The sequence below is a fragment of the Chlorocebus sabaeus genome, chromosome 1, assembly GCF_047675955.1.
Source record: "Chlorocebus sabaeus isolate Y175 chromosome 1, mChlSab1.0.hap1, whole genome shotgun sequence".
NCBI classification, from domain to species: Eukaryota; Metazoa; Chordata; class Mammalia; order Primates; family Cercopithecidae; genus Chlorocebus; species Chlorocebus sabaeus.
Window position 1 is genome coordinate 119,170,109 of NC_132904.1, and position 25,757 is coordinate 119,195,865.

General features: G+C 44.7%; 2 protein-coding genes and 2 non-coding genes across 4 annotated transcripts in view; all 4 read right to left on the reverse strand.

The window, feature by feature from the left end:
* Positions 1-9,624: 9,624 nt before the first annotated feature.
* Positions 9,625-14,313, reverse strand: HSPA8 (heat shock protein family A (Hsp70) member 8). The gene is made up of 9 exons (XM_008021262.3): positions 14,188-14,313; positions 13,260-13,469; positions 12,737-12,942; positions 12,273-12,425; positions 11,631-12,186; positions 11,207-11,409; positions 10,779-10,977; positions 10,387-10,619; positions 9,625-10,054 (listed from the first exon to the last, which is right to left on the reverse strand). The coding sequence occupies exons 2-9, from the start codon at positions 13,462-13,464 to the stop codon at positions 9,869-9,871; spliced, it is 1,941 nt and encodes a 646-aa protein (XP_008019453.1). The 5' UTR covers positions 13,465-13,469; positions 14,188-14,313; the 3' UTR covers positions 9,625-9,868.
* On the reverse strand, positions 11,056-11,142 carry LOC119626672 (small nucleolar RNA SNORD14). Its single transcript, XR_005242819.1, has one exon. It is a non-coding gene; the product is annotated as a small nucleolar RNA SNORD14 (small nucleolar RNA).
* On the reverse strand, positions 11,488-11,575 carry LOC119626671 (small nucleolar RNA SNORD14). The gene has a single exon (XR_005242818.1). It is a non-coding gene; the product is annotated as a small nucleolar RNA SNORD14 (small nucleolar RNA).
* A 6,879-nt stretch (positions 14,314-21,192) lies between the features above and the next one.
* CLMP (CXADR like membrane protein) overlaps positions 21,193-25,757 on the reverse strand; it is a 117,976-nt gene continuing 113,411 nt past the window's right edge. Inside the window, exon 7 of the mRNA XM_073021865.1 lies at positions 21,193-25,163. Within this exon, the coding sequence (XP_072877966.1) occupies positions 24,863-25,163 (301 nt within the window). The 3' untranslated portion in view covers positions 21,193-24,862. The remainder of the gene's footprint in view (positions 25,164-25,757) is intronic.

The window sequence follows — 25,757 nt, forward strand, 5'->3', positions numbered from 1 at the left end:
GCCCCAATTGTGCCCCCTCTGTGCACTATTAGCCCAAATCGATAGGCTGTCAATTGACATCACTGGCTACAGCATTAATGCAAGCTCACAAAAGAAGCCGAGCCTAGATTATCACTTCTCTCGCTTCCAAATTACCACATAATGCAGGCCACGGGCAGCTTGTGACATGTTAACACTATACACGATTTGTTGGGATTGGACTAAACATTTCATAGCTAAAGATTTCATCAGAGACTTGATGACAGGAATAAACTGCTGCCCATGGGGAAATCACTGGAAATAATAGAATTAGGCATTGTTAGAGAATCCGGAGGGACGTTGGAGGGACGAAGAAGGATGTCGGGGAGCAGGACCTACAGCTGGTGTCCTGCTGTGGGAGCAGCTTCAGGGAAAGAGATGGCAATTAAAAGGCCTTTTTGTTCATCCCACTAAAGAACAGGTATTTGGATCTTGTCTAGGGCTTACTTACTTTGTATTTTTGTGCAGAAGTTGGGAAGGGAATTTCTCCTCAATGATAACAGGGAATATAACTGCTGTGGGTCAAATTGTGTCCTTTTTCCCTGAGGCCCACCCAAATATGTTGAAGTCCTAATCCCCAGAACCTCAGAATGTGACCTTCCTTATTTGGAAATGGGGGGGGTCTCTTACAGAAATAATCAAGTTATAATGAGGTGCAGTAGGACATGTGTTCCTATAGAAAGGGGAAATTTGGGCCAGGCATGGTGGCTCATGCCTGTAATCTCAGCACTTTGGGAGGCCGAAGCAGGCAGATCGCTTTGAGCTCGGGAGTTTGAGACCAGCCTGGGCAACATGAAGAAACCCAGTCTCTACGGAAAAAAAATGTTTTAAATTAGCCACGTGTGGTGTCTCACGTCTATAATCCCAGCTACTTTGGGGGCTGAGGCTAGAGAATTGCTTGAGCCTGAGAAGCTTTGTCCCGAGGTTGCAGTCAGCCGAGAGAGACTGTGCCACTACACTCCACCCTGGGCAACAGAGTGAGACCCTGTCTCAAAAAAAGGAGGTGGGGAGCAGGAATCTGGACACAGAGACAGACAGGTACAGAGAGATGATGTGAACACACACAGAAAGAAGATGGCCATGTGACTGGAGTGATGCAAGAAACCCCCGAAGCTACCAGAAGCTCAGAGAGAGGCATTGGACAGTTCCCTGCCTCGCGCCTTTAAAGGAAGCATGGCCCTACTGACACCTTGATGTCAGGCCTCTAGTCGCCAGTAGATTTCTGTTGTTTTAAGCTACACCGTTGTTGGAACTTTGCTACAGCAACCTTAGGAAACAATACTAATTATTATAATCTAATTAATAGTGCTAATAGCCCCCATTTATTGAGTACTGTGAGAATCTGACACAGAGACTGGCTAATTTCATCCTCATAACAAACTAATAGTTGAGTATTATAACCCCCATTTCTTTTTCACTTTTTTATTTTAAGACAGAGTTCCACTCTTGTTACCCTGGAGTGCAGTGGCACCATCTCGGCTCACCAACCTCTGCCTCCCGGGTTCAAGCGATTCTCTTGCCTCAGCCTCCCAAGACGCTGGGATTACAGGCATGCACCACCACACCCGGCTAATTTTGTATTTTTAGTAGAGACAGGGTTTAATCCATGTTGATCAGGCTGGTCTCTAACTCCCAACCTCAGGTGATCCGCCTGCCTCAGCCTCCCAAAGTGCTGGGATTACAGGCGTGAGCCACCATGCCCAGCCAATTTTAATTTTTTTTTAGTACAATTTCCACTGTATTTTTCTCCAGAGAATAATCCATCTTCAGTCTCTTTGGTTTTTTTTTTTTTTTTTTGAGACTGAGTCTTGTTCTGTGCCCAGGCTGGAGTGCAGTGGCGTGATCTTGGCTCACTGCAAGCTCCGCCTCCCGGGTTCATGCCATTCTCCTGCCTCAGCCTCCTGAGTAGCTGGTTCTACAGGCACCACCACCACACCTGGCTAATTTTTTTGTATTTTTAGTAGAGACAGGGTTTCTCTGTGTTAGCCAGGATAGTCTGGATCTCCTGACCTTGTGATCCGCCCGCCTTGGCCTCCCAAAGTGCTGCGATTACAGGCTTAAGCCACCACGCCCGGCTCGTCTTCGGTCTTTAAGGACTCAGCTCCTTACATGGGCTTTGTTGGGGGTCATGGGGCAGCACCCACAGGTTTAAATGGACCTTGCAGGTGTCATGAGATCGATTCCTGACTACTTTGCTGTGAACTGCACAACTCACATAGTAATGTGCTTCACATTCAGCTTGGGAGGCACCTAGGTATCGAAAATGCTTGTTTCAGAAATGTCCCTGACTGCTACGGCCTCCACTATGTTTCAAATGACGAATTTCTTAATGGCCTTGTCCTTGGGCACACATCGGTCACAGTTCTTGCAGCAAATAGACTGCACGTGACTGCAGTCCTTCTTGGCATGACCATTGTTCCTTCTTTTCTTTCTTTCCTTTTTTGACATGGAGTCTTGCTCTGTCGCCCAGGCTGGAGTGCAGTGGTGCGATCTCGGCTCACTGGAACCTCTGCCTCCATACTTCCAATGATTCTCCTGCCTCAGCCTCCTGAGTAGCTGGGATTACGGGCATGTGCCACCACACCCGGCTAATTTTTGTATTTTTAGTAGAGTTGGGGTTTCACCATGTTGGCCAGGCTGATCTTGAACTCCTGACCTCAGGTGATCTGCCTGCCTCAGCCTCCCACAGTGCTGAGATTACAGGCATTAGCCACCGTGCCTGTAAGGCCACAACCCACCTTCTTTCCAGTACAATCTAATTTTTTCTCAGCTCCTAAGTGGACCTGTGTCCACTTGGTTTGAGTGCCCACAATGTCTCAAATCAAAGTATAGAAATTTTTAAAAAAATAAAAAACAGGCCAGCATGGCGGCTCAGGCCTGTAATCCTAGCACTGTGGGATGCCAAGGTGGGTGGACCGCTTGAGGCCAGGAGTTCGAGACCAGCCTGGCCAACGTGGTGAAACCCTGTCGCTACTGAAAATACAAAACATTTAGCCAGGCATGGTGGCGCGTGCCTGTAATCCCAGCTACTCTGGAAGCTGAAGCCAACAATCCTTTGAACCCGGGCAGTGGAGGCTGCAGTGAGCCAAGATGGCCTCACTGCATTCCAGCCTGGGCAACAGAGTGAGACTCTGTCTCAAAAAACCAAAAATGAAACAATTTGGACCTGGCAGAATGGCTCTTGCAAAGAAGGGTGGTGACAAGGGCTATTCTACCATCAGTGAAGGTGATCACCTGAGACTACACCATCAACATTTACAAGCGCATCCGTGAAGTGGGCTTCAAAAAGGGTGCCCCTCTGGCACTCAGAGAGATCCAGAAATTTGCCATGGAGATGGGGACTCCAGATGTGCACACTGATATCAGTTTTGATAACAAAACTGTCTGGGCCAAAGCAATAAGGAATGTCCCATACTACGTCCATATCCATGTGGACAAAAAACATGAGGATGAAGATTCACCAAAAAAAGCTCTGTACCTATGGACCTGTTGCCACTTTCAAAAATGTATAGACTGTCAATGTAGATAAGAGCTAACTACTGATTATAAAATAAAATTATAAAACTACCAAAAATAAAAAATAAAAAACCCCACTAAACCCAGCACAGCCATGATTATTCCATTCTTTGAGAGTAAGAATCTTATTTTTTTTTCTTTTTCCTTCTTTTTTGTGGAGTTGGGGGGTGGACAGAGTCTCACTCCGTCGCCCAGGATGCAGTGCAGTGGCGCCATCTCAGCTCACTGCAACCTCTGCCTCCCGGGTTCAAGCCATCCTCCTATCTCAGCCTCCCAAGCAGTTAGGACCATGGGCATGTGCCACCATGCCCAGCTAATTTTTGTATTTTAGTAGAGATGGGATTTTGCCATGTTGCCCAGGCTGCTCTTGAATTCCTGGCCTTAAGCAATCCACCCACCTCAGCCTTGAGCTGAGCGATATTGTTCTTCCTCATCCATGTTCCCAATTACAATGGTAGGCCTTTGTCTCTGTCTCTGTCTTGCGTTCTCTTTTCTCCTTGCAGGGGAAGCCAGTCCTACACCTCTTTCTTTTTCAGTTAATATATGTAAAGCTTTATTGAGATCACACAATTCACCCATCTAAAGGGTATAATTCAATATTTTTAGTTTACAGAATTGTGCAATCATCACATCACAATCAATTTAGAACAATCTGATCACCCCAAAACAAATATCCCATACCCTTTATCACTCTGCATTTCTCCCCAACTGTTTTTCCCCTCAGCCTATGCAACCATCAGTCTTTTTTGTCTTAAAAGATTTCCTATTCTGCACATTTCACATAAATAGAATCATATGTGTTTTTTTTTTTTGTGACTGGGTTCTTTCACTTACCGTAATATTTTTAAGGCTAATCTATGTTGAACCACATATCAGTACTGAATTCCTTTTTTTTTTTTTTTTTTTTGAGACAGAGTCTCTCTCTGTTGCCCAGGCTGGAGTGCAGTGGCTTGATCTCAGCTCACTGCAACCTCTGCTTCCTGGGTTCAAGCGATTCTATAGACATCCTAATGTAGGAGAAATTCTATCTCTGGGCCGGGCGCGGTGGCTCAAGCCTGTAATCCCAGCACTTTGGGAGGCCGAGACGGGCGGATCACGAGGTCAGGAGATCGAGACCATCCTGGCGAACATGGTGAAACCCCGTCTCTACTAAAAAATACAAAAAACTAGCTGGGTGAGGTGGTGAGCGCCTGTAATCCCAGCTACTCAGGAGGCTGAGGCAGGAGAATGGCGTAAACCCAGGAGGCGGAGCTTGCAGTGAGCTGAGATCCGGCCACTGCACTCCAGCCTGGGCAACAAAGCGAGACTCCGTCTCAAAAAAAAAAAAAAAAAAGAAATTCTATCTGTGGTAAGTTGCATTTCACTGGTGGCTAATGTTGAGCATCTTTTCATGTGCTTATTACCTATTTGTTTATCTTTGTTGAAGAAGTGTCTATTCAGATATTTTGCCCATTTAAAAAAATGGGTTTTTTATTATTGAGTTATGAGTGTTTTCAATGTATTCTGGATAACAGTCCCTCATCAGATATGTGATTTATAAATATTTTGTTTTTGTGTATCTAGTTTTATAGGTTTCCCTTTCGCTTTCTTGATGGTGTCTTTGACTTTATCTTGGCAACATGGCAAAACCCCGTCTCTACACAAAAAAGTACAAAATTAGCTGGGTGTGGTGGCATGCGCTTGTGGTTCCAGCTGCTCAGGAAGAGGATCACTTGAGCCCAGGAGGCAGAGACTGCAGTCAGCTGTGATCATGTCACTGCATCCCAGCTTGAGTCACAGAGCAAGACCCTGTCTCAAAAATAAATAAATAAAATAAAAATTGGGCTGGCTGCATGCTCTGAATGTTCCGTACTGTAGCCCAGTGTTCTAGCAGAGGTCCCATTGCTCCAGGCAGGCCCTGACAGTCTTCTCATACTGCAGACTAGCTACACTGTGCCCAGTCTGAGATAGTGCCCAGATCTCAGAGGCAATGTGAAGACACCAAGTAGACCTTCATTCCAGTCAAGATCTTGGCAATTCTGTTATTGCCAACTTTCCTTCACCCAAAGTTGCTCCAGGTTTGATCACTTTCTCCTTATTGCATGCAACTCTAATGTTGGCTCCCTACCCTGCAAGGAACAGAGAGTCTGAGCTCATCCAGCAACCACTCTCCCACTCTTCCAAGAGAGATGATCATGAGCAGACTATGATAAAGCACAAAGGGAGCACATTCTACTCTCTTGGGTACCTGCTCCACCCACCACTTTTTATTCATTCACTTGACAAATATATGCTGCTTATGCGACAGACACTGGGAACACAGGTGTGCACACAGCTGTTTCTCCTTTCTTGGGTGAACTTGGTGAGAAATTTAAGCATTTCACCAAAGTGTGTTGAGAAACCCAGAAGCAGTTCAGGGGGATGAGGGAAATAACATGGGGACTTAAACTAGCCAGCGTGGATCAGGAAAGGCTATATTCTGAGCTTTTTCTTCACCTCGCCCTCCGTATTCTAAACCTGTCTGTATTACCCATCCCTCCACAACCAGCCCCCAAATATCCTGAGATCCCAACTCAAGCCATTACTCCCACCTGAGCAGGGCACTTGCTCAGTTGAGAATGCTGGGCTGGGCGCAGTGGCTCACACCTGTAATCCCAGCACTTTGGGAGGCCAAGGCAGGTGGATCACCTGAAGTCGGGAGCTCGAGAGCAGCTTGACCAACATGGAGAAACCCTGTCTCTACCAAAAACACAAAATCAGCCGGGCATGGTGGCGCATGGCTGTAATCCCAGCTGCTCCGGAGGCTGAGGAAGGAGAGTTGCTTGAGCTTGGGAGGTGGAGGTTGCAGTGAGCCAAGATCTTGCCATTGCACTCCAGCCTGGGCAACAAGAGTGAAATTCCATCTCAAAAAAAAAGAGAAGAGAATAAAAGAATGCTTTGCCTGGAAGGCAATTGTGGATATTTCGGGCTGACTTTCTTCATTATTTACTGTGCTTCCAGCTGGAAAGCACAACAGCACAATGTTACAGCAGCTTCCCCACCACCCCCCTCCGCCCCCCGCCGACTCCGTACTGATAGTTTCATAAATAACTACTGCCATCTAGTGGACAAAGATGACTTTACATCAGTACGTTGCCCCATGGAAATGGAAATTCTCAGCGTTTCCTATTTGTCTTACAACCACTTCATCCAATCTTAACGGAATCCAAAAGACCACTCACTTTTCCTTTGAAAGCCTAAGGCCTGGAATATTTTAAGTGTTCAACATTGTTTGGACAAAGGACTTTTCACGGGCATTGTCATTTTTAAATTTTATATGTAACATAAATATTGCAGTAATATTGTTGGAGAATTTTATTGCTGTGGCTTTAGACAATTATTCCCTTAGAAGTTATTTATTGCTATAGCTTTAGACAATTATTCCCTTAGAAGTTATTTATTGCTATAGCTTTAGACAATTATTCTCTTAGAAGTCTATTAAGGGCTGAGCGTGGTGGCTTATGCTTGTAATCCCAGCACTTTGGGAGGTGGGCAGATTGCCTGAACTCAGGATACTGAGCCTGGGTACATGGTGAAACCCCATCTCTACTAAAATACAAAACATTAGCTGGGTGCGGCAGCGTGCGCCTGTAGTCCTAGCTACTCGGGAGACTGAGGCAGAATTGCTTGAGCCCGGGAGGTGGAGGCTGCAGCAAGCTGCACCACTGCACTTCAGCCTGGGTGATAGAGCAAGACTCCATCTCCAAAAAATAAAAAAAATTTAAAAAAAAGAAAAACATCTAATAAGGTCAAATAGAAACTTAAAAAGCTATAGTAATAAAAACACATTTTAGAATATAATCATATTGCCAAGTTCAGCAGAAACTCCTAAACTGGACCTGGAGATTAAATTTTTTGGCCTGTCTTCCCAATCCAGTAGCGCCCTGTGCAAAAAACCATCTAAGTCATGGAGTTTCCTTCTATCAACTAAAACCTCTTTACAGTAACTTGTAAAAGCATTTTGCCACCGTGTAGATTTGTGCATGCACAGCCAAAGCATCCACCATCCCTCCATTGTAAGGTTATTTGGAGAATCAAATAAGGGGAGAAGCAAATGCCATTAACTCGAAATTGAATGGGAAGTGGTAGGCATCCTTGTCCCTATGGTTACCTTCTCTTCCTCTAAAGCTTACCTAATAAACAGCTAATTCGACATTTACATGGTTTAAACATCTTCACTGGCTTTTTAAACTTCTAGCCCACAGCAGAACCCTAATTACAAATAGGCCAGGCGCAGTGGCTCACACTTGTAATCCCAGCAGTTTGGGAGGTCAAGGCGGTAAGATCGTTTGAAGTCAAAAATTCAAGACCAGCCTGGACAACATGGCAAAACCCCTGCTCTACAGAAAATATAAAAATTAGCTGGGCATGGTGTCCCAGCTACTCGGAAGGTGGGAGAATGCAAAGGTCGGAGGCAAAGATTGCAGTGAGATCGCACTACCGCACTCCAGCCTGGGTAAGGGAGGCTATCTCAAAAAAAAATCCAATTCCCCAGATTAGACTACGTGATGACATTAAGGGTACTCCACCTGAGCCTCAGTGTCATCTATAAACACATTCTGGTTTATAAACAGATGAAAATATAATACAAATAACTGAGAAAACCTAGCAAATATTCCCACCTTCCCAAGCCCCAATTCCTTACTATACATTATACATGTCCAACAAGGTGTTATCTGTATAGGGGAAACATTGCCATATTTACTCCTCAAACTTCATGTTTCACTAATGAAACACTAAGCTAACATTAACCTGAAGTTCAAAAATTTGCAGTAACAGCTACCACTGAAAACCTTCCACATTAAGATTCCATATGAAACAAGATAAAGTGTATTTACCCTTTAGTCTCGTTTTGAGTTAAGGCATCAAAAAGTTTGTAACCATCTCAAATACATGGTACGCCCATGTGCATTAACATACGCTTGCAGAACCAGCTACTTGGAACTAAGGCTGAGTGACCACTTGGGGCCAGGAGTTCCAGTCCAGCCTGTACAAGTGAGAACACACCCCTAAGGAAAACTAAAGCCCAGGTAAAATTCTCACCCAAAGAAACATGCCAAAAATGTGTACTACTGCCAGGTGCGGTGACCCACGCCTGTAATCCCAGCGTTTTGGAAGGCTGAGGCAGGCGGATCACCTGAGGTAGGGAGATCAGCCTGAACAACATGGAGAAAGCCCATCTCTACTAAAAAATGCAAATTAGCCAGGCGTGGTGGCACATGGCTATAATCCTGGCTACTCGGGAGACTGAGGCAGGAGGATCCCTTGAACTAGGGCACAAGAGTTGCACCATTACACTCTAATGAGATACAATGAGATCGTGCCATTTGCACTCCAGCCCGTGCAACTTGAGTAAAAACCCTTCAACAAAAGTAAAAATGTGTGCTACTTGTCGTTTTTTCTAATGGAGAAAATTTGGAATAAGTGTATGAAATCGTGCTATAAATTCCCACTGAAATACCCAGACATTAGTAGACCTTCAGCACCAAAGGGAAAAACTGCAGCTCCTTCATGAATTAGCTTTTTGGCAAAGATCAGCTAATCCACTGAAATCTGTCACCTACATGACACTTAACAGCCTGCTACCCTAGGTTATCGCAATTTGCTGTTGGGACCCAAATGAATCAGGTGGCAGATTAGCTCCATCCCCCTGGCGCTCTCAATCTTAGGAAGAGGAAATAGAAACCTACAGGGCAGTGGCTCATACAAGAGATTGAGATTCAAAGTTATCTCTGCCATGTAACTTAACATTCACTGCCCAGTATTTGGCAAGTAAGCCTCTGCTTCTAGGCAGGATTACACAGGTTTAGAAAACACCAGTAAGTCAGCTTTCTGCCTCTCCATGTAAGGACTAAGGTTAGTTTGATCTAGATCTGATTTCTCAGGCTTCCCCTTCTGAAAGCTCTCAATTCTAAAACGTACTATCCACAATGCTCTGAAGGGCAACTTGCCACCTAGCCCATGTAACTCAAGCTTAGTTTAAGAGGAAGGGGGGAAGTTAGTAAGATTCACATAATCACCTAGGGCTACTCCTCCCAGCAGCTGACCTGGGAAACTAAAGACTCAAAACAATTTTATGGTGCCAATTTTAAATAGTTTTATTTAAGACATTGCATTTTCCACTTACAATACAGTGTTTATAAAGTGCAATGTTATTTCCTTCCCCTGTGCATGTTCCATATTCAAGTATTGAGAATGCCCAGTAACTTACTATAGCAGCTTAACTTTTTAAAACTGCCACAGAATTTGCTACAAATTTAGGTCCTTCAAATGTTTTAAATGTGTGGAACAATGCTACACCTATACTTGGGTTGGCTTAATCAACCTCTTCAATAGTGGGCCCTGAGGAAGCACCACCAGAGGGAGGAGCTCCACCACCAGGGAATCCCCCAGGCATTCCTCCTGGCATGCCTCCTGCACTCTGGTACAGCTTGGTGATGATGGGGTTGCAAACTTTCTCCAGCTCTTTCTGCTGATGTTCAAACTCTTCCTTCTCGGCCGTCTGAGTAAGAGAAAAAAGGAATTACTACAAGTTCTTGTAACGTTAATAACCTTTCTCTAACCCTGATGCAACCTGATACTAAGTCGCTGACACCAACTCCTACAAGAGGACCAACTGTCAACATTAAAATAAGGCTTTATTCTTAACATCTTGGGGTCACTCAGACATCCAAGGAAGGTAGTTGCCAACACCTTGAATTCTGGTGGAAACCGCGAATGTTTTGGACCATTCATCATTGTGACCCTATAGTGAAATCCAGCTCAACCTTGGTTTACCATCCCCTCCCCTTCCCCTCTCCCTCCATTGAGTGGGGGATGGGGAAAATTACAAACCTGATTCTTATCAAGCCAGTTGATAATTTCATTACACTTGTCCAGAATCTTCTGTTTGTCCTCATCGTTAATCTTGCCTTGAAGTTTCTCATCTTCGACAGTTGCTTTCATGTTGAATGCATAGGACTCAAGTGAATTCTTTGATGATACCTTGTCCCTCTGCTTCTCATCTTCAGCTTTGTACTTCTCAGCTTCCTGGACCATACGTTCAATGTCTTCCTTGCTCAAACGGCCTAGGAAATAAATTAAGTCTTCTAAGTAAAAAAGCCTTAAATTTCCAGTATAACTCTAGTTTCTCTTAGCTAGATGCCCTTGAGGCACCAGAAACTCAATTGAAATACCACTATGATCCCTGTCAAGACGAGATGACAGTGCCATGTGTGTTTACTTACCCTTGTCATTAGTGATAGTAATCTTATTCTCTTTTCCTGTACTCTTGTCCACAGCAGAGACATTCAGGATACCATTGGCATCAATGTCAAAAGTGACTTCAATCTGAGGAACACCTCGGGGTGCAGGAGGTATGCCCGTGAGTTCAAACTTGCCAAGCAGGTTGTTATCCTTGGTCATGGCACGCTCACCTTCATAGACCTTGGTAGGAAATAAAACGAATTACTACAATGGACTTCACATCTCTGCTAGTGCTAGAGTCCTGCTAAGGAAGAATGGTCGCTCAGACATCCAAGGAAGGAACTGGCCAACATAGGACTTTCTGGTGGAAACTACGAATGGTTTTGGAATCCATCATCATAGCGAGTCAGTCCAGACTTCTCTTTATCTGGTATCAGTAAGCCAAGCAAGAGAAGTACAGAAAACATACCTGAATAAGCACACCAGGCTGGTTGTCAGAATAGGTAGTGAAGGTCTGTGTCTGCTTGGTAGGAATGGTGGTATTACGTTTAATAAGGACAGTCATTACTCCACCAGCAGTTTCAATACCAAGGGAAAGAGGAGTGACATCCAAGAGCAACAAATCTTGAACATTTTCAGACTTGTCTCCAGACAGGATGGCTGCCTGGACAGCTAGCAAAGAAAAAAAGTTAACGTTAGAAAGTTAAACAAAAAAACCCAGTGCATAGCTCCTGTTTTAACCACTATCACTCGCTCAGACATCCAAGGAAGGTGTTGCCATCATTAGCCAAGCTTTTGGTGGAAACTACGAATGTTTAACAATCACTCATCACAGCGAGTCACCTCATCTCCTGCCTGCCTGCCTTTAGGGTTAATTGAGATACTTTTGTTACCTGCACCATAAGCAACAGCTTCATCAGGGTTGATGCTCTTATTCAGTTCTTTTCCGTTGAAGAAATCTTGGAGAAGCTTCTGAATCTTGGGGATACGAGTAGAACCACCAACCAGGACAATATCATGAATCTGTGACTTGTCTAGTTTGGCATCTCGAAGGGCTTTCTCTACTGGGTCCAGGGTGCCACGGAACAGGTCAGCATTCAATTCTTCAAATCGGGCACGGGTAATGGAGGTATAGAAGTCGATTCCTTCATAGAGAGAATCGATCTCAATACTGGCCTGGGTGCTGGAAGAGAGCGTACGCTTAGCACGTTCACAAGCAGTACGAAGGCGTCTTACAGCTCTCTTGTTCTCGCTGATGTCCTTCTTATGCTTGCGCTTGAACTCTGCAATAAAATGGTTGACCATTCGGTTGTCAAAATCTTCTCCACCCAAGTGGGTGTCTCCAGCTGTAGACTTGACCTCAAAGATTCCATCCTCAATAGTGAGGATTGACACATCGAAAGTGCCACCTCCCAGGTCAAAGATAAGCACGTTTCTTTCTGCTCCAACCTGCCATTGAAAACAATCTCATTTAAATTTCTGACAATCAAATTAATCTTAAAATAATCTGGACTTGCATCACAAATGGTACATACCTTTTTGTCTAAGCCGTAAGCAATAGCAGCAGCAGTTGGCTCATTAATAATTCTAAGTACATTGAGACCAGCAATAGTTCCAGCATCTTTGGTAGCCTGACGCTGAGAGTCATTAAAATAAGCTGGCACTGTGACCACAGCATTGGTAACAGTCTACGAATAAGGAAGAGACCACAGATCAAACTATTACACTTAGATATACAAACTCCAGCAAATGGATTAATGCTGGTGAAACAAAAACTGCTGGAACACCCCCCAAAAATGTAAATTACTAATTGTCAAGATTCACTGGTTTCTGGTGTTGACCCAGCTTCCCAAAGAGCCTGGGGGCAGTGCATGTGGTCTTAACCCCGAGCTGCGCCCCATCTGTTCCCCTCCCTCACCAGGTGCCAGTGCCCCACTGGAGTCAACGGGCTTTTAACTACTCCAGAATGCTGAAAAACATACTGAAAAACAAACCTCACCTTCCCAAGATAGGCTTCTGCAATTTCCTTCATCTTTGTCAGAACCATAGAGGATACCTCCTCTGGATAGAAGCTTTTGGTCTCTCCCTTATATTCTACTTGGACCTTGGGCCTGCCAGCATCATTCACCACCATGAAGGGCCAATGCTTCATATCAGACTGGACAACAGCATCATCAAATCTGCGTCCAATCAGACGTTTGGCATCTGTAAAAGGTATCAAATGAAAACACTTTCAATTTCATACCTCTTCTGATAAAACCCAAGTCCATGATTACCCAAATGCCGAAGTTCATAGGTAGGTGAATTCAACTACCATATAGACAGCAAACGTTCAACTTTTGACATCCTACATTATCTAGATTTTCAGCCTGCAAGGTTTCTATAACCCATTTTATAACAGACTTGAGAACAAGTCTCAGCTCATTTTTCTAAAAACAAAAAGCTCCCCCTTCACATTTCATAAACTCTTCTGCTTCCTAGACCTGTTAAATTTGTTCTGTCATTTAAAATTAGTAGCTCACCGAAAACTGTGTTGGTGGGGTTCATTGCAACTTGATTCTTTGCAGCGTCACCGATCAACCGTTCAGTGTCCGTAAAGGCAACATAGCTTGGAGTGGTTCGGTTTCCCTGATCATTGGCAATTATCTCTACTTTTCCGTGCTGGAAAACACCCACACAAGAGTAGGTGGTGCCAAGATCAATACCAACTGCAGGTCCCTTGGACATGGTTGCTGAAAAAAAGAAAAATCCGGTTAATCAAAGTATTTCCCTCATCCCTTAAAAGAACGCGTAACCAGGAAAAAGATATGGCCACTACCAAGAGTTAGTGACCATCACCTCTTGTTTAAGCACACCAAAGGTTCAGAACTAGTGCTGCAGTCCGGGTTGCCGTGCCAACCGCTGCCAAGCACACCCTGGATGAACCACCCACCAGAGGGCCTGGGGCGTTGCTGAGCACGTGGTCTTAACCTGGAACTGAGCCCTATCTATCCCATCTCCCTCGCCAGGTGCCAGTGTCCCCGAGAGTCAACTGGGGTTTTGACTGATCCGGAATGCACCCCCATATTGGAAGCACGCCAAGTACTGCTTTGAAGAACCATGGTGGGACCGGACTATACAAGGAAGCGAGATAAAGAAAACCCTCGCTCCACTTCCCTGCGCGCCAGGGTAGGCGATGCGGCAACCCTCCCCCGCCACGCGGTCGCCGGGCGTCTCCCAGGCTCCCCTGGGGCTGCGGCCCAACTCACTCCTGTATTTCTGTCCTGCCGGCTGCAACCAAGCGCCGCTGCCACCCCACCGAAAACTGAGGCCCCTTAAGCCGATGGAAGCGGCCGCACACTCGCCTCGACAAAATTCTTAGAACTCTCCAAGCCGCAACAAGCTCAACCGGTCCATGTGGAAACTGCACGCTCCCAGACCCATAACCCAACTCTCGAGGAGAGGCTTTACCTGGCGTGTAGGCCTGGCTCCGATAAAGACAAAAGTCACAGGAGCCCCCGGAGCTGCAGGCAAGTTCAATGAGACCGGTTTCCGCCCGCCACCCTCCCTCTTATACCCTATCTCAGAACCTTCCAGAAGGGGCCCGCCCCTGCTGCCTGCCATTACGGCTTCCCCGGCCAATAGACGCCAGGCTGCCCTTACAAGACCCAATCACAAGCCCGGCTCCACTCCTCGGGCCTCGCCCCCTTCCGCACCCACCCCACCGCGCTCCGCCTCGCGATAACGCACTCACCGCAGCGTTCTGGAACTTTCAAGCTCGCCCCCGCTCTCCGGACGGCTCCGGGGAAAGGGAGGGTGGGGCGCAGACAGCCCGCGCGCGGGAGTCCTCAGTTACCCCGGGCGGGGGAGGGGAGCGTCCGCCTCTACGCATGCGCCCCCAGCTTGCGCGGGCAGGAGGGGGCGGAAAAAGGTGGAAGAAGAGGGGCGGGCAAAACTTGGAACCAACCAATGATAGCGGCGCTAGCCGCGATCTTGGCCCGCGCAGAACTGGGGGAGGAATCGCGCGGGGCCTGAAGGGAGGGGTTCGGGCGCGGGAGCCGGAGTGGAGAAGACGGAAGTGGAGCGAGGACAAAATGGCTGCGAAGGTTGTTGCTCCCTTCCCCCACACACGTCCTCATTCCTCTTTTCCCATCCCCCATCTCCATGTTCCAGACGATCCTCTGAGTGCCCCAGGTTTCGCGAACCTATATTTCATAACGTGGCTTTGGGCAAGCGCTGTCCCCGAGGGGCTTGGGCGAAGGTTCCGGCTTCAGGGTGCTACTAGGGATGCTCGCTCAGGGGCACCCAGGGTTGGGATTGGAGGGAGCCGCCAGGCCGCCGCGGGTTGGGGCGGGTTAGCTCGGCAGGCCCGCCAGCACCCGCATTTTCCTACGGGAACCGTTGGGAGGCAGCCCCCGACGCAGAAGTGTTAGGCGCCCGGCTTCTCAGAACCGCCTCAGGACGAGGTCGTGTCTGGACCCCTCCGGGGAAAAAAAGGCGAACCCGCTTTTTCTGAACCTCCGACCCCTAGGCCCCTTCCAACCTCCGTCTAGAACAGATTCGGCTTCTTGGTTCAGTTCTTCCCCCACTAGCCCAAGCCCTACATTTCCCCATTGTTTATAAAATAAACATTTAAAAGGTGGCGAGTGTGTTCTCCGTTAGGTGAACCAGGGGTTAGGAATCATAGGTTCCAGTACCCGTGCGTCCTTGATTTAGAGTTTATGAACGTTTGTATTTTCAGTAACATGAGGTGGTATCTTTACTGGTTTGACTTTCATCAAAAATTAAACGACAGACCATGCAGACGCTTTGAAAACGTGACTAAGCTGGTGCGCAAAACAGTGGTGCCTGGAATTTTACATTGTGCAGTGTTGTGCGTGGCCGCGGACATGTGGGGCCTTGTTCCAAGAGCCTGTCTCAGGTACCTTGAACACTCCCTGTGTCCTTTCAGGCAGGCAGGGTAGCTATTATTTCTGTTTAGTAGATAAGTAGGCACCGATGGGGGAAAATATTTTTTTAAAGCTACACCAAAAGAACTTATAGTAGCAGGGCTGGAATTAGAAGGTCTGTAGACTGCGAAAAAGGCTTCAGAAGAGCGAGGACATCTTGTCCTTGTCAAAGCCTTTAAAGGGTAGAGACAGACTCAAAACATATGAAGAATTTCCTTTTCATATTTTCCTTTTGGGGAGGAATGTTGGCTTAGAGTTCATGGAGATGTATTCTTAGCCTCTCCCCACGTCCCAAGAATTTAATTTTATACAATGCTTTCACTACATACAAAATGCTTTCATTTGTCATCTAATCATCAACACAGTTCTCTAAGGTGTGTATTATTCACTATATCAGGAGAAAAATGAGGCTCAAAGATACCATTTGTGGGAAGGTAAGCAGCTGGGTAAGCTAGAATCAAATCTAGCTTTTTTTGGGTTCAAGATTTATTTTATATCTTTTGTTAGTTACGCTACAGTGTAATTTCCTTCCTGGAAATATATTCATCTCAATTCCAGAAAGAGGTAGGATGTGTACTGTGAGCCACTGCTTTCAGTTTCCTTTGGTATTTGGAACCTCCCGTCCCCCACGCTAACTGCTAGTAATGTTATCTGGAATTTTTCTTTTCACACCCCAGAGCCTAAAGTTTAACAAGCACACATTTCAAACTACACCCTGTGCTGTATTTTGCATTTTTGTAATTATGTTAATCATTGAACCAGTGGAAAACAGAATTGGGGCACACATCCACTTGTTTGAGATATCCCATCCAATAGCAGTGATTAAAGAAAGCAGAACAAATAACCTCTGTTTCTGGTTACTCTCAAACGTGTTCTGGGACTTGGGCTATGTCTTATTAAATGGAATGATTTAGCATTCATATATTTAAAGCTCAGAATATGATGAAGGTCCTGTCTCCACCACTTTAAACGCACAGGGTTTCAAATGACACAGTTAAGATCTAAAATTAAAGTTTGGTTGCATGGGACTGCAGTGGAGTCTTGAGCCTAGGACTTCTGACTGGATAAAAGGATAATGATTTAACATTTTTGTGTGCCTACCGCATGCCAACCTTACCTCCTGTAATTCTCACCGTAAATCTAAGCGGTAGCAACTATTATGATCGTCATTTTGTAGACGGAGTCTAAGGCACGACTCCGTCTCCCAGAAAAGACGGAATCTCCCAATGGAGTCTCCCGGAAAAGACAGTCTCGCCCTGTCCCCCAGGCTGGAGTGCAGTGGCCGAACGTGGCTCGCTGCAACCTCCGCTTCCCGGGTTCAAGAGATTCTTCTGCCTCAGCCTCGCGAGTAGCTGTGACTGCATGTGCACGCCACCAAACCTGGCTAGTTTTTGTATTTTAGTAGAGACAGGGTTTCACCATATTGGCCAGGTTGGTCTCAAACTCCTGATCTCAGGTAATCCGCCTGCCTCAGCCTCCCAAAGTGCTGGAATTACAAGCGTGAGCTACCGCACCTGGCCTGTTTTTGTTTGTTTTATGTGAAGTCTAACTCTATCCAGGCTGGAGTGCAGTGGTGTGATCTTTGCTCACTGCAACCTCCACCTCCTGGGTTCAAGCAGTTCTCCTGTCTCAGCCTCCCAAGTAGCTGGGATTAGAGGCCCGTACCATCACGCCCTGCTAATTTTTGTGTTTTTAGTAGGGATGGGGTTTCACCAATTGGTCAGGCTGGTCTCAGGCCTCAAATGATCTGCCCGCCTTGGCCTCCCAAAGTGCTGGGATTAAGGAGTGAGCCACCGTGCCGTCCTCAGTTAATGAATAAATGATTTAATAGTTATCTGATTTCGGTTGCTTCTGTTGAAAAGTCTTAACCAGCCTAGGCAACATAGTGAGACCCCCATCCCAAAAAAAATGAGATGGGAGGATCACTTGAGCTCAGGAGGTAGAGGCTGCAGTGAGCCATGATTGTGCCCCTGCACTCCAGCCTGAGTGACGGAGCAAAACCCTGTCTCAAAAAACAAAAAAATGGAAAAAATTTAAGGTTTAGAATTTCATTGGGTAATTTGTATTAGGATTATGTGGTGTACTGTTACTAAATATGCATTTTTTAAAAATTAGTATTAAAGAATAGTAAACTTACAGTCCCTTGCTTCAAAAACTCAGATATTGAAAACAACCCTTCCGTGACCCAGTGACATGACTAAAAGATGCAATATATGTATGCCCTGATTGCCCAAATACTTGAGTGTGTGTACTGCATTGCATCAGGGAAATTTGAAACCAGAATGATGCAAGCTGTTATTAATATTTTGATTTCTAGCTGCAGCCATGTATAAATTATTGCAACTGGAGAACAGCATACATAAAAATAGCCCCAATATCTTTTCCCTGAATTATGCTTTGCCTTCCTAAACCAGGTTGTATGCTTTAGAACATTCTCATGCCTATTGTAATGTATTTCTGGTAGTAGAGTCCTTGCCATTGATGTTTTATTCAATGCTTTACGCAGGGCACCATGCTAAGCATTTGACATATATTCTCTTACATGACCCTCACAACTATTTTTGGCAGATCATATTGTCCCCATTTTCAGATAAAGAAATTGAGGTTCAAATAGGTCAAATAATTTGCTTAAGATCCCTAGCTGACCCTGAATTTTTCAAAATCAGATTTTATTCCACAGCTTATGCTTCTAACTCAGGCTAGATTGCTTTCTACTTTCAAACTCTTAGTCATCTTGTTTAGCCCCTGCACTATGGAGAGGAGGTGCTGTATAAAATGCGCTCTTGGCCAGGCACTGTAATCTCAGCATTTTGGGAGGCCGAAGCTGGTGGATGGCTTGAGCTCAGGAGTTCAAGACCAGCCTGGGCAACATAAGGAGACCCCATCTCTACAAAAAATACAAAAATTAGCTGGCCGTGTTGGCATGTGCCTGTAGTCCCAGGTACTCAGGAGGCTGAGGTGGGAAGATGGTTTGAGCCTGGGAGGTTGAGGCTGTAGTGAGCCGTGATTGTGCCACTGAGCTCCAGCCAGGGTGACAAAGTGAGAACCTGTCTCTTAAAGAAAAAAAAGTGCTCCTTATCATTTTATTTTATTTTATTTTTTAAATCTAAGATAGAGTCTCGCTCTGTCGCCTAGTCTGGAATGCAATGGCGTGATCTCAGTTCATTGCAGCCTCCGCCTCCCAGGTTCAAGCGATTCTCCTGCCTCAGCCTCGTGAGTAGCTGGGATTATAGGCGCATACCACCACGCCTGGCTAATTTTGCATTTTTAGTAGAGATGGGTTTTCACCATATTGGTCAGTCTGATCTCTAACTCCTGACCTCGTGATCCACCCACTTCAGCCTTCCAAAGTGCTGAGATTACAGGCGTGAGCCACCACACCCAGCCTATTTTAATTTTTTAAAGTTGAAATTTTTATCAGAGCACCTTAATTTTTAAGATTTTTTTTTGGCTGGGTGCGGTGACTCACACCTGTAATCCCAGCACTTTGGGAGGCCAAGGTGGGAGGATCACGAGGTCAAGAGATGGAGACTATCCTGGCCAACATGCTGAAACCCTTCCTCTACTAAAAATACAAAAATTAGCTGGGTATGGTGGCACACACCTCTAGTCCCACCTACTGGGGAGGCCGAGGCAGGAGAATCGCTTGAACCTGGGAGGCGGAGGCTGCAGTGAACCGATATCACACCACTGTACTCCAGCCTGGCAGCAGAGTAAGACTCTGTCTCAAAAAAAAAAAAAAACAAAAAACAAAAAAACAAAAAACTATACAGTTCAAAGACCCCATGTTTAGTAATTATGTTTACAATTATTTGCTTCCATATGCCACCACGCCCGGCTAATTTTTGTATTTTTAGTAGAGATGGGGTTTCACCATCTTGGCCAGGCTGGTCTTGAACTCTTTTTTTTTTTTCTTTTTTTCTTTTTTTTTTTTTTTTTGAAACGGAGTCTCGCTTTGTGGCCCAGGCTGGAGTGCAGTGGCCGGATCTCAGCTCACTGCAAGCTCCGCCTCCCGGGTTCACGCCATTCTCCTGCCTCAGCCTCCCGAGTAGCTGGGACTACAGTTGCCCGCCACCTCGCCCGGCTAGTTTTTTGTATTTTTTAGTAGAGACGGGGTTTCACCGTGTTAGCCAGGATGGTCTCGATCTCCTGACCTCGTGATCCGCCCGTCTCGGCCTCCCAAAGTGCTGGGATTACAGGCTTGAGCCACCGCGCCCGGCCTGGTCTTGAACTCTTGACCTCAAGTGATCCACTCACCTCAGCCTCCCAAAGTGCTGGAATTACAGGCATGAGCCATGACCCCCAGCCTACAGTTTAAATAAATTGATATGACTGTATCATCTTTGAAGAATCAACTGTTCCTATTATTTTATAGTTTCAATGCACCTTATCTTTTTGCCTCTCAGATGATTCGACAGATTTAATCGTGATGTGCTCAAAATACTCTGTGCTTAACAGTCAACAAAAATTGCATGATCTAAGCCCATCATTACCATATAAAGACAAATCAGGCAATTATAAAGTTGGGAATTGTACCCTGTTTTGCAGAACAAGGGAAAACTAAAGGATTTGGACTTGTGTGAGTGAGCTAAGTGTGTCCCAAGTATGGTGAAAAGGTTAGGGCAAGGAAGAAAGCAAAGAGAAGAGAAAGCCTATAGTTGAGTGTAAAGGTTTGAGGATTTCAGGTGGGAAGATGGGGATTAATCAAGATCTGTTAGTTCTGATGGAGTATACCAACAGTGGCTAGGTTTAAATCCTGGCTCTAGGGCCTGGCGTGGTGGCTCACGCCTGTAATCCCAAACCAGATCATGAGGTCAGGAAATCAAGACCATCCTGGCTAACAGGGTAAAACCCCGTCTCTACTAAAAATACAAAAAAATAGCCAAGTGTGGTGGTGGGCACCTGTAGTCTCAGCTACTTGGGAGGCTGAGGCAGGAGAATGGCGTGAACTCGGGAGGCGGAGCTTGCAGTGAACTGAGATCATGCCACTGCACTCCAGCCTGGGCGACTGAGTGAGACTCTCAAAATAAAAATAAAAGTAAAAATAAATCCTGGCTCTACTACTACCCTTATAGGGTTGATGTGAGTATGAAATTGAGACAAAATGTATAATGTACTTAGCGTAACTGGCACATGGTGGCTCAGTAAATGATGATTACTATTATCGCTGTTATTTTACAATGACCTCTGTGAAGTGTTTTCCAGATGTATTTGAATTTCTTAGTGTGTACTTTTCAGATTTAGTTGAACCCCTTAGTGTGTGCTTCTCTGTTGGCCCTTCACCTAGGCACAAAATACTTGCTTAGTAATTATTATTTCGTTAATTTTGATAAAGTCCTTAAGGACAGCAACTCTTTTGGTGTCCCCTGTGCAACTTATACCTAGCATCTTGCCTTTTGAGAGAAAAAAGTACTTGGTAAATTCGTGACTGAAATTGATAAATAATAGATCATATTCAGTCTGAGTTCTTCTGTTCTTCTGTTGGCAGCAAGCTGATAAACAAATTTCCAGTCCAGGTTATATGAGCTTCAGCTTCTCCTACAGTATCACTTTTACTTGTTTATTTTTTAATTGCTGATACAGATGCATCCATAATAAATATTTGGTTTTTGTGATGCTCAAACACAGTCCCAATTACAAGGCAACTTAGAAGTTAAAACTGAAACTGAAATATAAACAGCTTAACACCAGAAGGAAGCAAAACTATATATGTCTTTTTGCAACAGCAGTTCTGAAATTGTTTTTATACACTGTAACAACAAAGGTACCAACTTCCTTATTTCACAAATTTAAGTTTGGTTTATATATTTTATTGACATGGTTACTCAACGTCCATATCATTCCATCTGCATCTTCTTCCTACAGTTTTTCTTCTACTATTTAGTTATTTCTCCTTTTTTTGTTTGTTTCCTATTTCAGAATCAAATTTATTTTACTTGCAAAATCAGTGGAATATGGTTTGGAACCAGTAGGGCCTCTAACTTAAGCCCAGAACCTGTCAAAGAGAAGTGCAATATCATTGCTAAGACTTGAACAGTTTATCTCTCAGAATCTTCAATTCCTTTGAATTTATCAGCTCTTAGTGTAATCTGTTTTATTCGTTTGTTGTAGACTTCCATTATGGATAGATTTCCAAAATAATTTGGGTAGTCAACTGGTATTTTAGCTTTCTGGTAATTAACGTTTAAAAATCTAAGGCTCTTTTTCATGCAAAGGAGACTGATTTTTGCTTTCAAAAGCATAGGCAGGAAATCTTAGGTTCAAAGGTAGTAAATAATGATAAGAGCAAATTGCTAGTGATGATACAGCTGCAGCCTCCATAGTGTATTTGTTTGGCTCAGGTACTCTAGAAATGAGAATTCTCAGAATTACATAGCAGAAGTGGTATGTTGCCTGGATACCACACTACCAGAGGAATAAAAATGTAGTCAGAGTGAGGGGTTTTATATTTTACAATGAGACAGTGTTAGTATAAGAAGCATTCCAAATACGCCAGTCCTCTTAAACCCATAGTAGACATTTATATGTTAATTCCTCAATGTCTCATTTCCCACCTTTTTTAGAGGAAGACACTCAGGTTAAAACTTTCACCCAAGGATAGACTCCTGGGGACTTTACAAGAATTTTGTTTTTTGCACTATGTGATGACACGATTGTGAGAATTAAATATAGGAGTGAAAAACCAGAGAAATGGGGCAAAATCCCAGATTAGCCTTTCCTCTTTAAGCATCAGCTTCCCATTTTAGAAACATGCTTTCATCACCACATTCAGCATTAATTTTTTTCTTTCCTCTAACCTGCTGTTCTTTTAAAAAGTATTCTGGGCTGGGCGCTGTGGCTCACACCTGTAATCCTAGCACTTTGTGAGGCCAAGGCGGGTGGATCACCTGAGGTCAGGAGTTTGAGACCAGCCTGGTCAGCATGGCGAAACCCCATCTCTACTAAAAATACAAAAATTAGCCATACGTGGTGGCACACGCCTATAATCCCAGCTACTCAGGGGGCTGAGGAAGGAGAATCGCTTGAACCTGGAAGGTGGAGGTCACAGTGAGCTGAGATGCGCCACTGCACTTTAGCCTGCATGATGAGAGCAAGACTCCATCTCAAAAAAAAAAAAAAAAAAGTATTCTGGGCCAGGTGCAGTGGCTCACACCTGTAATCCCAGCTCTTTGGGAGGCCAAGGGTGAGCAGGTCACTTGAGGTCAGGAGCTTAAGACCAGCCTGGCCAACGTGGGGAAACCCTGTCTCTACCAGAACTACAAAAATTAGCTGGGTGTGATGGCGGGCACCTGTAATCCCAGCTACTCGGGAGGACCAGCCAGGAGAATTGCTTGAACCCAAGAGGCAGAGGCTGTAGTAAGCGGAGATGGTGTCACTGCACTTCAGCCTGGGCGACAGAGTGACACTTCGTCTCAAAAAAAAAAAAAAGTTTTCTACTCTCCCAGTGGTGATCAGTTGACATTTGTGCTAGGGTCCTTGAAGGGCTGATTCAGGTCCAGCATTTGTGCTATAGGTATCAAGGGTAGTCAAAACTATTAAAAAGGCAAGTTACTGTATTGGAGGCTGCTGTTTTCTTTATTTCTCAAACATCTTTCTTCTCCCATTCATCATTTCTTCAGCAGCTATCCTGGTGAATTATTCTTGCTAATTCTTTCCAAGATACTGACAACTAAAATGTTAGCAGGCACTAGCTCAGCCCTCTCCTGCCACCCACTAATTATTCTCATCTCTTCCCTAAATATTAGTTCCCTTTTCTTCCAGCCCAGAGCTAGACTTCTGGAGGCTGAGCCTGGGAAAATACTGAATTTCTCTCATTTTTCACTTTTAGGAGGGAATGATTATGATATATACTTGCAGTGCCATTAGAAGCATTGGCAATCCCTGATCTTTTTGATAATTTAAGGCTTAGAATCATCAAAAGTTCCAGGTTCACATCCTTCTAAAATGGAAGAAATGGAGGAAGTTCCAAGTGTGGTACAATACTGAACTTCCTTTTATCCTTCCTTGACTTTTTTTTTTTTTTTTTTTTTTTTTTTTTGGGAGATGGAGTCTCGCTCTGTCACCCAGGCTGGAGTGCAATGGCACAATCTTGTCTCACTGCAACCTCCACGTGCTGGATTTTCCTACAGGTGCCTGGCACCATGCCCAGCTACCTTCCTTGACATATTAAGAGAAGTTTGATCTAATCTCCTTTTCTAGGCCACCCAGTCTTGCAATTCTGGTTTCACATGTTCTCAGAAAGAATAGACTATAATGGTATGTTGGTTACTCTTTCAGCATTCCTAGATCCCTTTTTCTCTGGAAGAATCCTTTCTAAGGACGTTGATAAATGACATGTTGTATTTTCTCCTTCCAGAAATATCTAGCAGGAAAGTCCTTAGAGGCATTTGATTTGAGGGAAAATCCACAGTTGCTCCATTATATATTTCTAATGTTTGTCACCAATCCTCATAACATCTTGAAGATGGAAAGCTCTTCACAATCCTTTGTCATAAATTTTTGTCTCCTTTCAGTTATTTTGGGCTCAATACAAGTAGTGAGATTAGTATAGAGTGGAAGAAACTCATTCATTCTTCTCCATCTCCCACTATTACAACTCCCCTTGAAATTAATATCTGAACTTTAGGACAAATGAAGTTAAGTCAGAATGGAAGACACATGTTTCCTTTTTTGGAGTTTCTTAGAAGTGGTTAGTTCAGTACATGGTGCAGACAGGTGTAATAAGGCTGTGGGTTCTGCTTGACTGTCTGAATAATTGCAGTAATCCAATAAGTTTGCAGAAATGCATAGAAAATTTACAAACAGCCTCCCATTTCCTCTTGAAAGTTGTGAATCAAAGCACTGATACAAAATATCCCACGTGAAAAGTTTTAGGTATATTCACCTCACCTTTCCCCAACCTTCTCACCACAGGTCCTGGTCAACAAATAGATTTGGACTCCTGCTTTCCCTTACTCTGGTCTAAAGGCACAATGAGATGCCTTTTTGGAGATGAATCAGCTTACATCCTTTTGCTTGTTTGGTATCATATAAGAAAAGTGCTTATCTGAATCTCTTCTGTGCAATGCTCACTGCTACTTAAATGACCTCTCATCTGGTTCGAGGGGGTTGTGTGGCTGGTGACTTGAGCTCCAAAGACGAGAAGAGTCCAGAGACCCTGACTCCTAGGAAAGTGTGGGAGTCAAGTCCATTCTAATTCAGACCGTTTGGAAGGCTCTGCTCTGGCTGGGGATCATGCTGGGTGTGGTTTCTGCTTTGGTCATGGTAGTATGGTGGACTTTCTTTGGTTCAGAACCTCTCACCTCTGGCCCCACTAGGCTGTATGCCTGGGTGGCCAGCCCTGGCTGGGGTGCTGCATCAGTTGACAGTGTCCGCTGGCTGCGTGAGGCACTATTTGCTGTGGAGCGAGTGGAGGAAGAACCAGAGCGTGAGCTCCGAGAGCCTGAGGAAGAGGAGCTGGGTTTCACAAGACGGGCTTTCGGAGCTTCAGCATCTTCTCTGAAGAGAAAAAACAGCAAAGATAAACTTTAACACTGGCAAATCTATGATTGCTTCCACTATGATTGCTTCCTTCTGAGGTTTCTTAAGCTGTAAACCTCAGATAATACCATCAGAAGGCAACCATTTAGAGACATAGATACTTCCTCGTATCTTAAGACTTAATGCTTGGCTCATGCAAATGTATATCTTGTTAGCCTACAGGTCAACTCTATTATACTGGGAGGATAGGATCTTACCATTGAGATGGTCTAGACAGCACTCCTTCTGATTCACGGTTTGTCTGCATAAACCCTTTCATGGCCTATAGGATAGGCTAGGCCCATTCTTCATTGTATGCCCATTATGAGTAGAAGTGAATCAGAAGTAATGTAAGTTGAACTGTTTTATGTGTATATATATACACACACACATATATATATACACACATACTTTTGTTTTTTTTTTTTTCTCTGAGACATGCTCTTGCTTTGTCACCCAGGCTGGAGTACAGAGGTGCAATCATGGCTCACTGTGCCCTCAAACTCCTGGGCTAAGTCATTCTTCTGTCTCAGCCTCTCGAGTAGCTGGGACCACAGGCATGGGCCACCATGC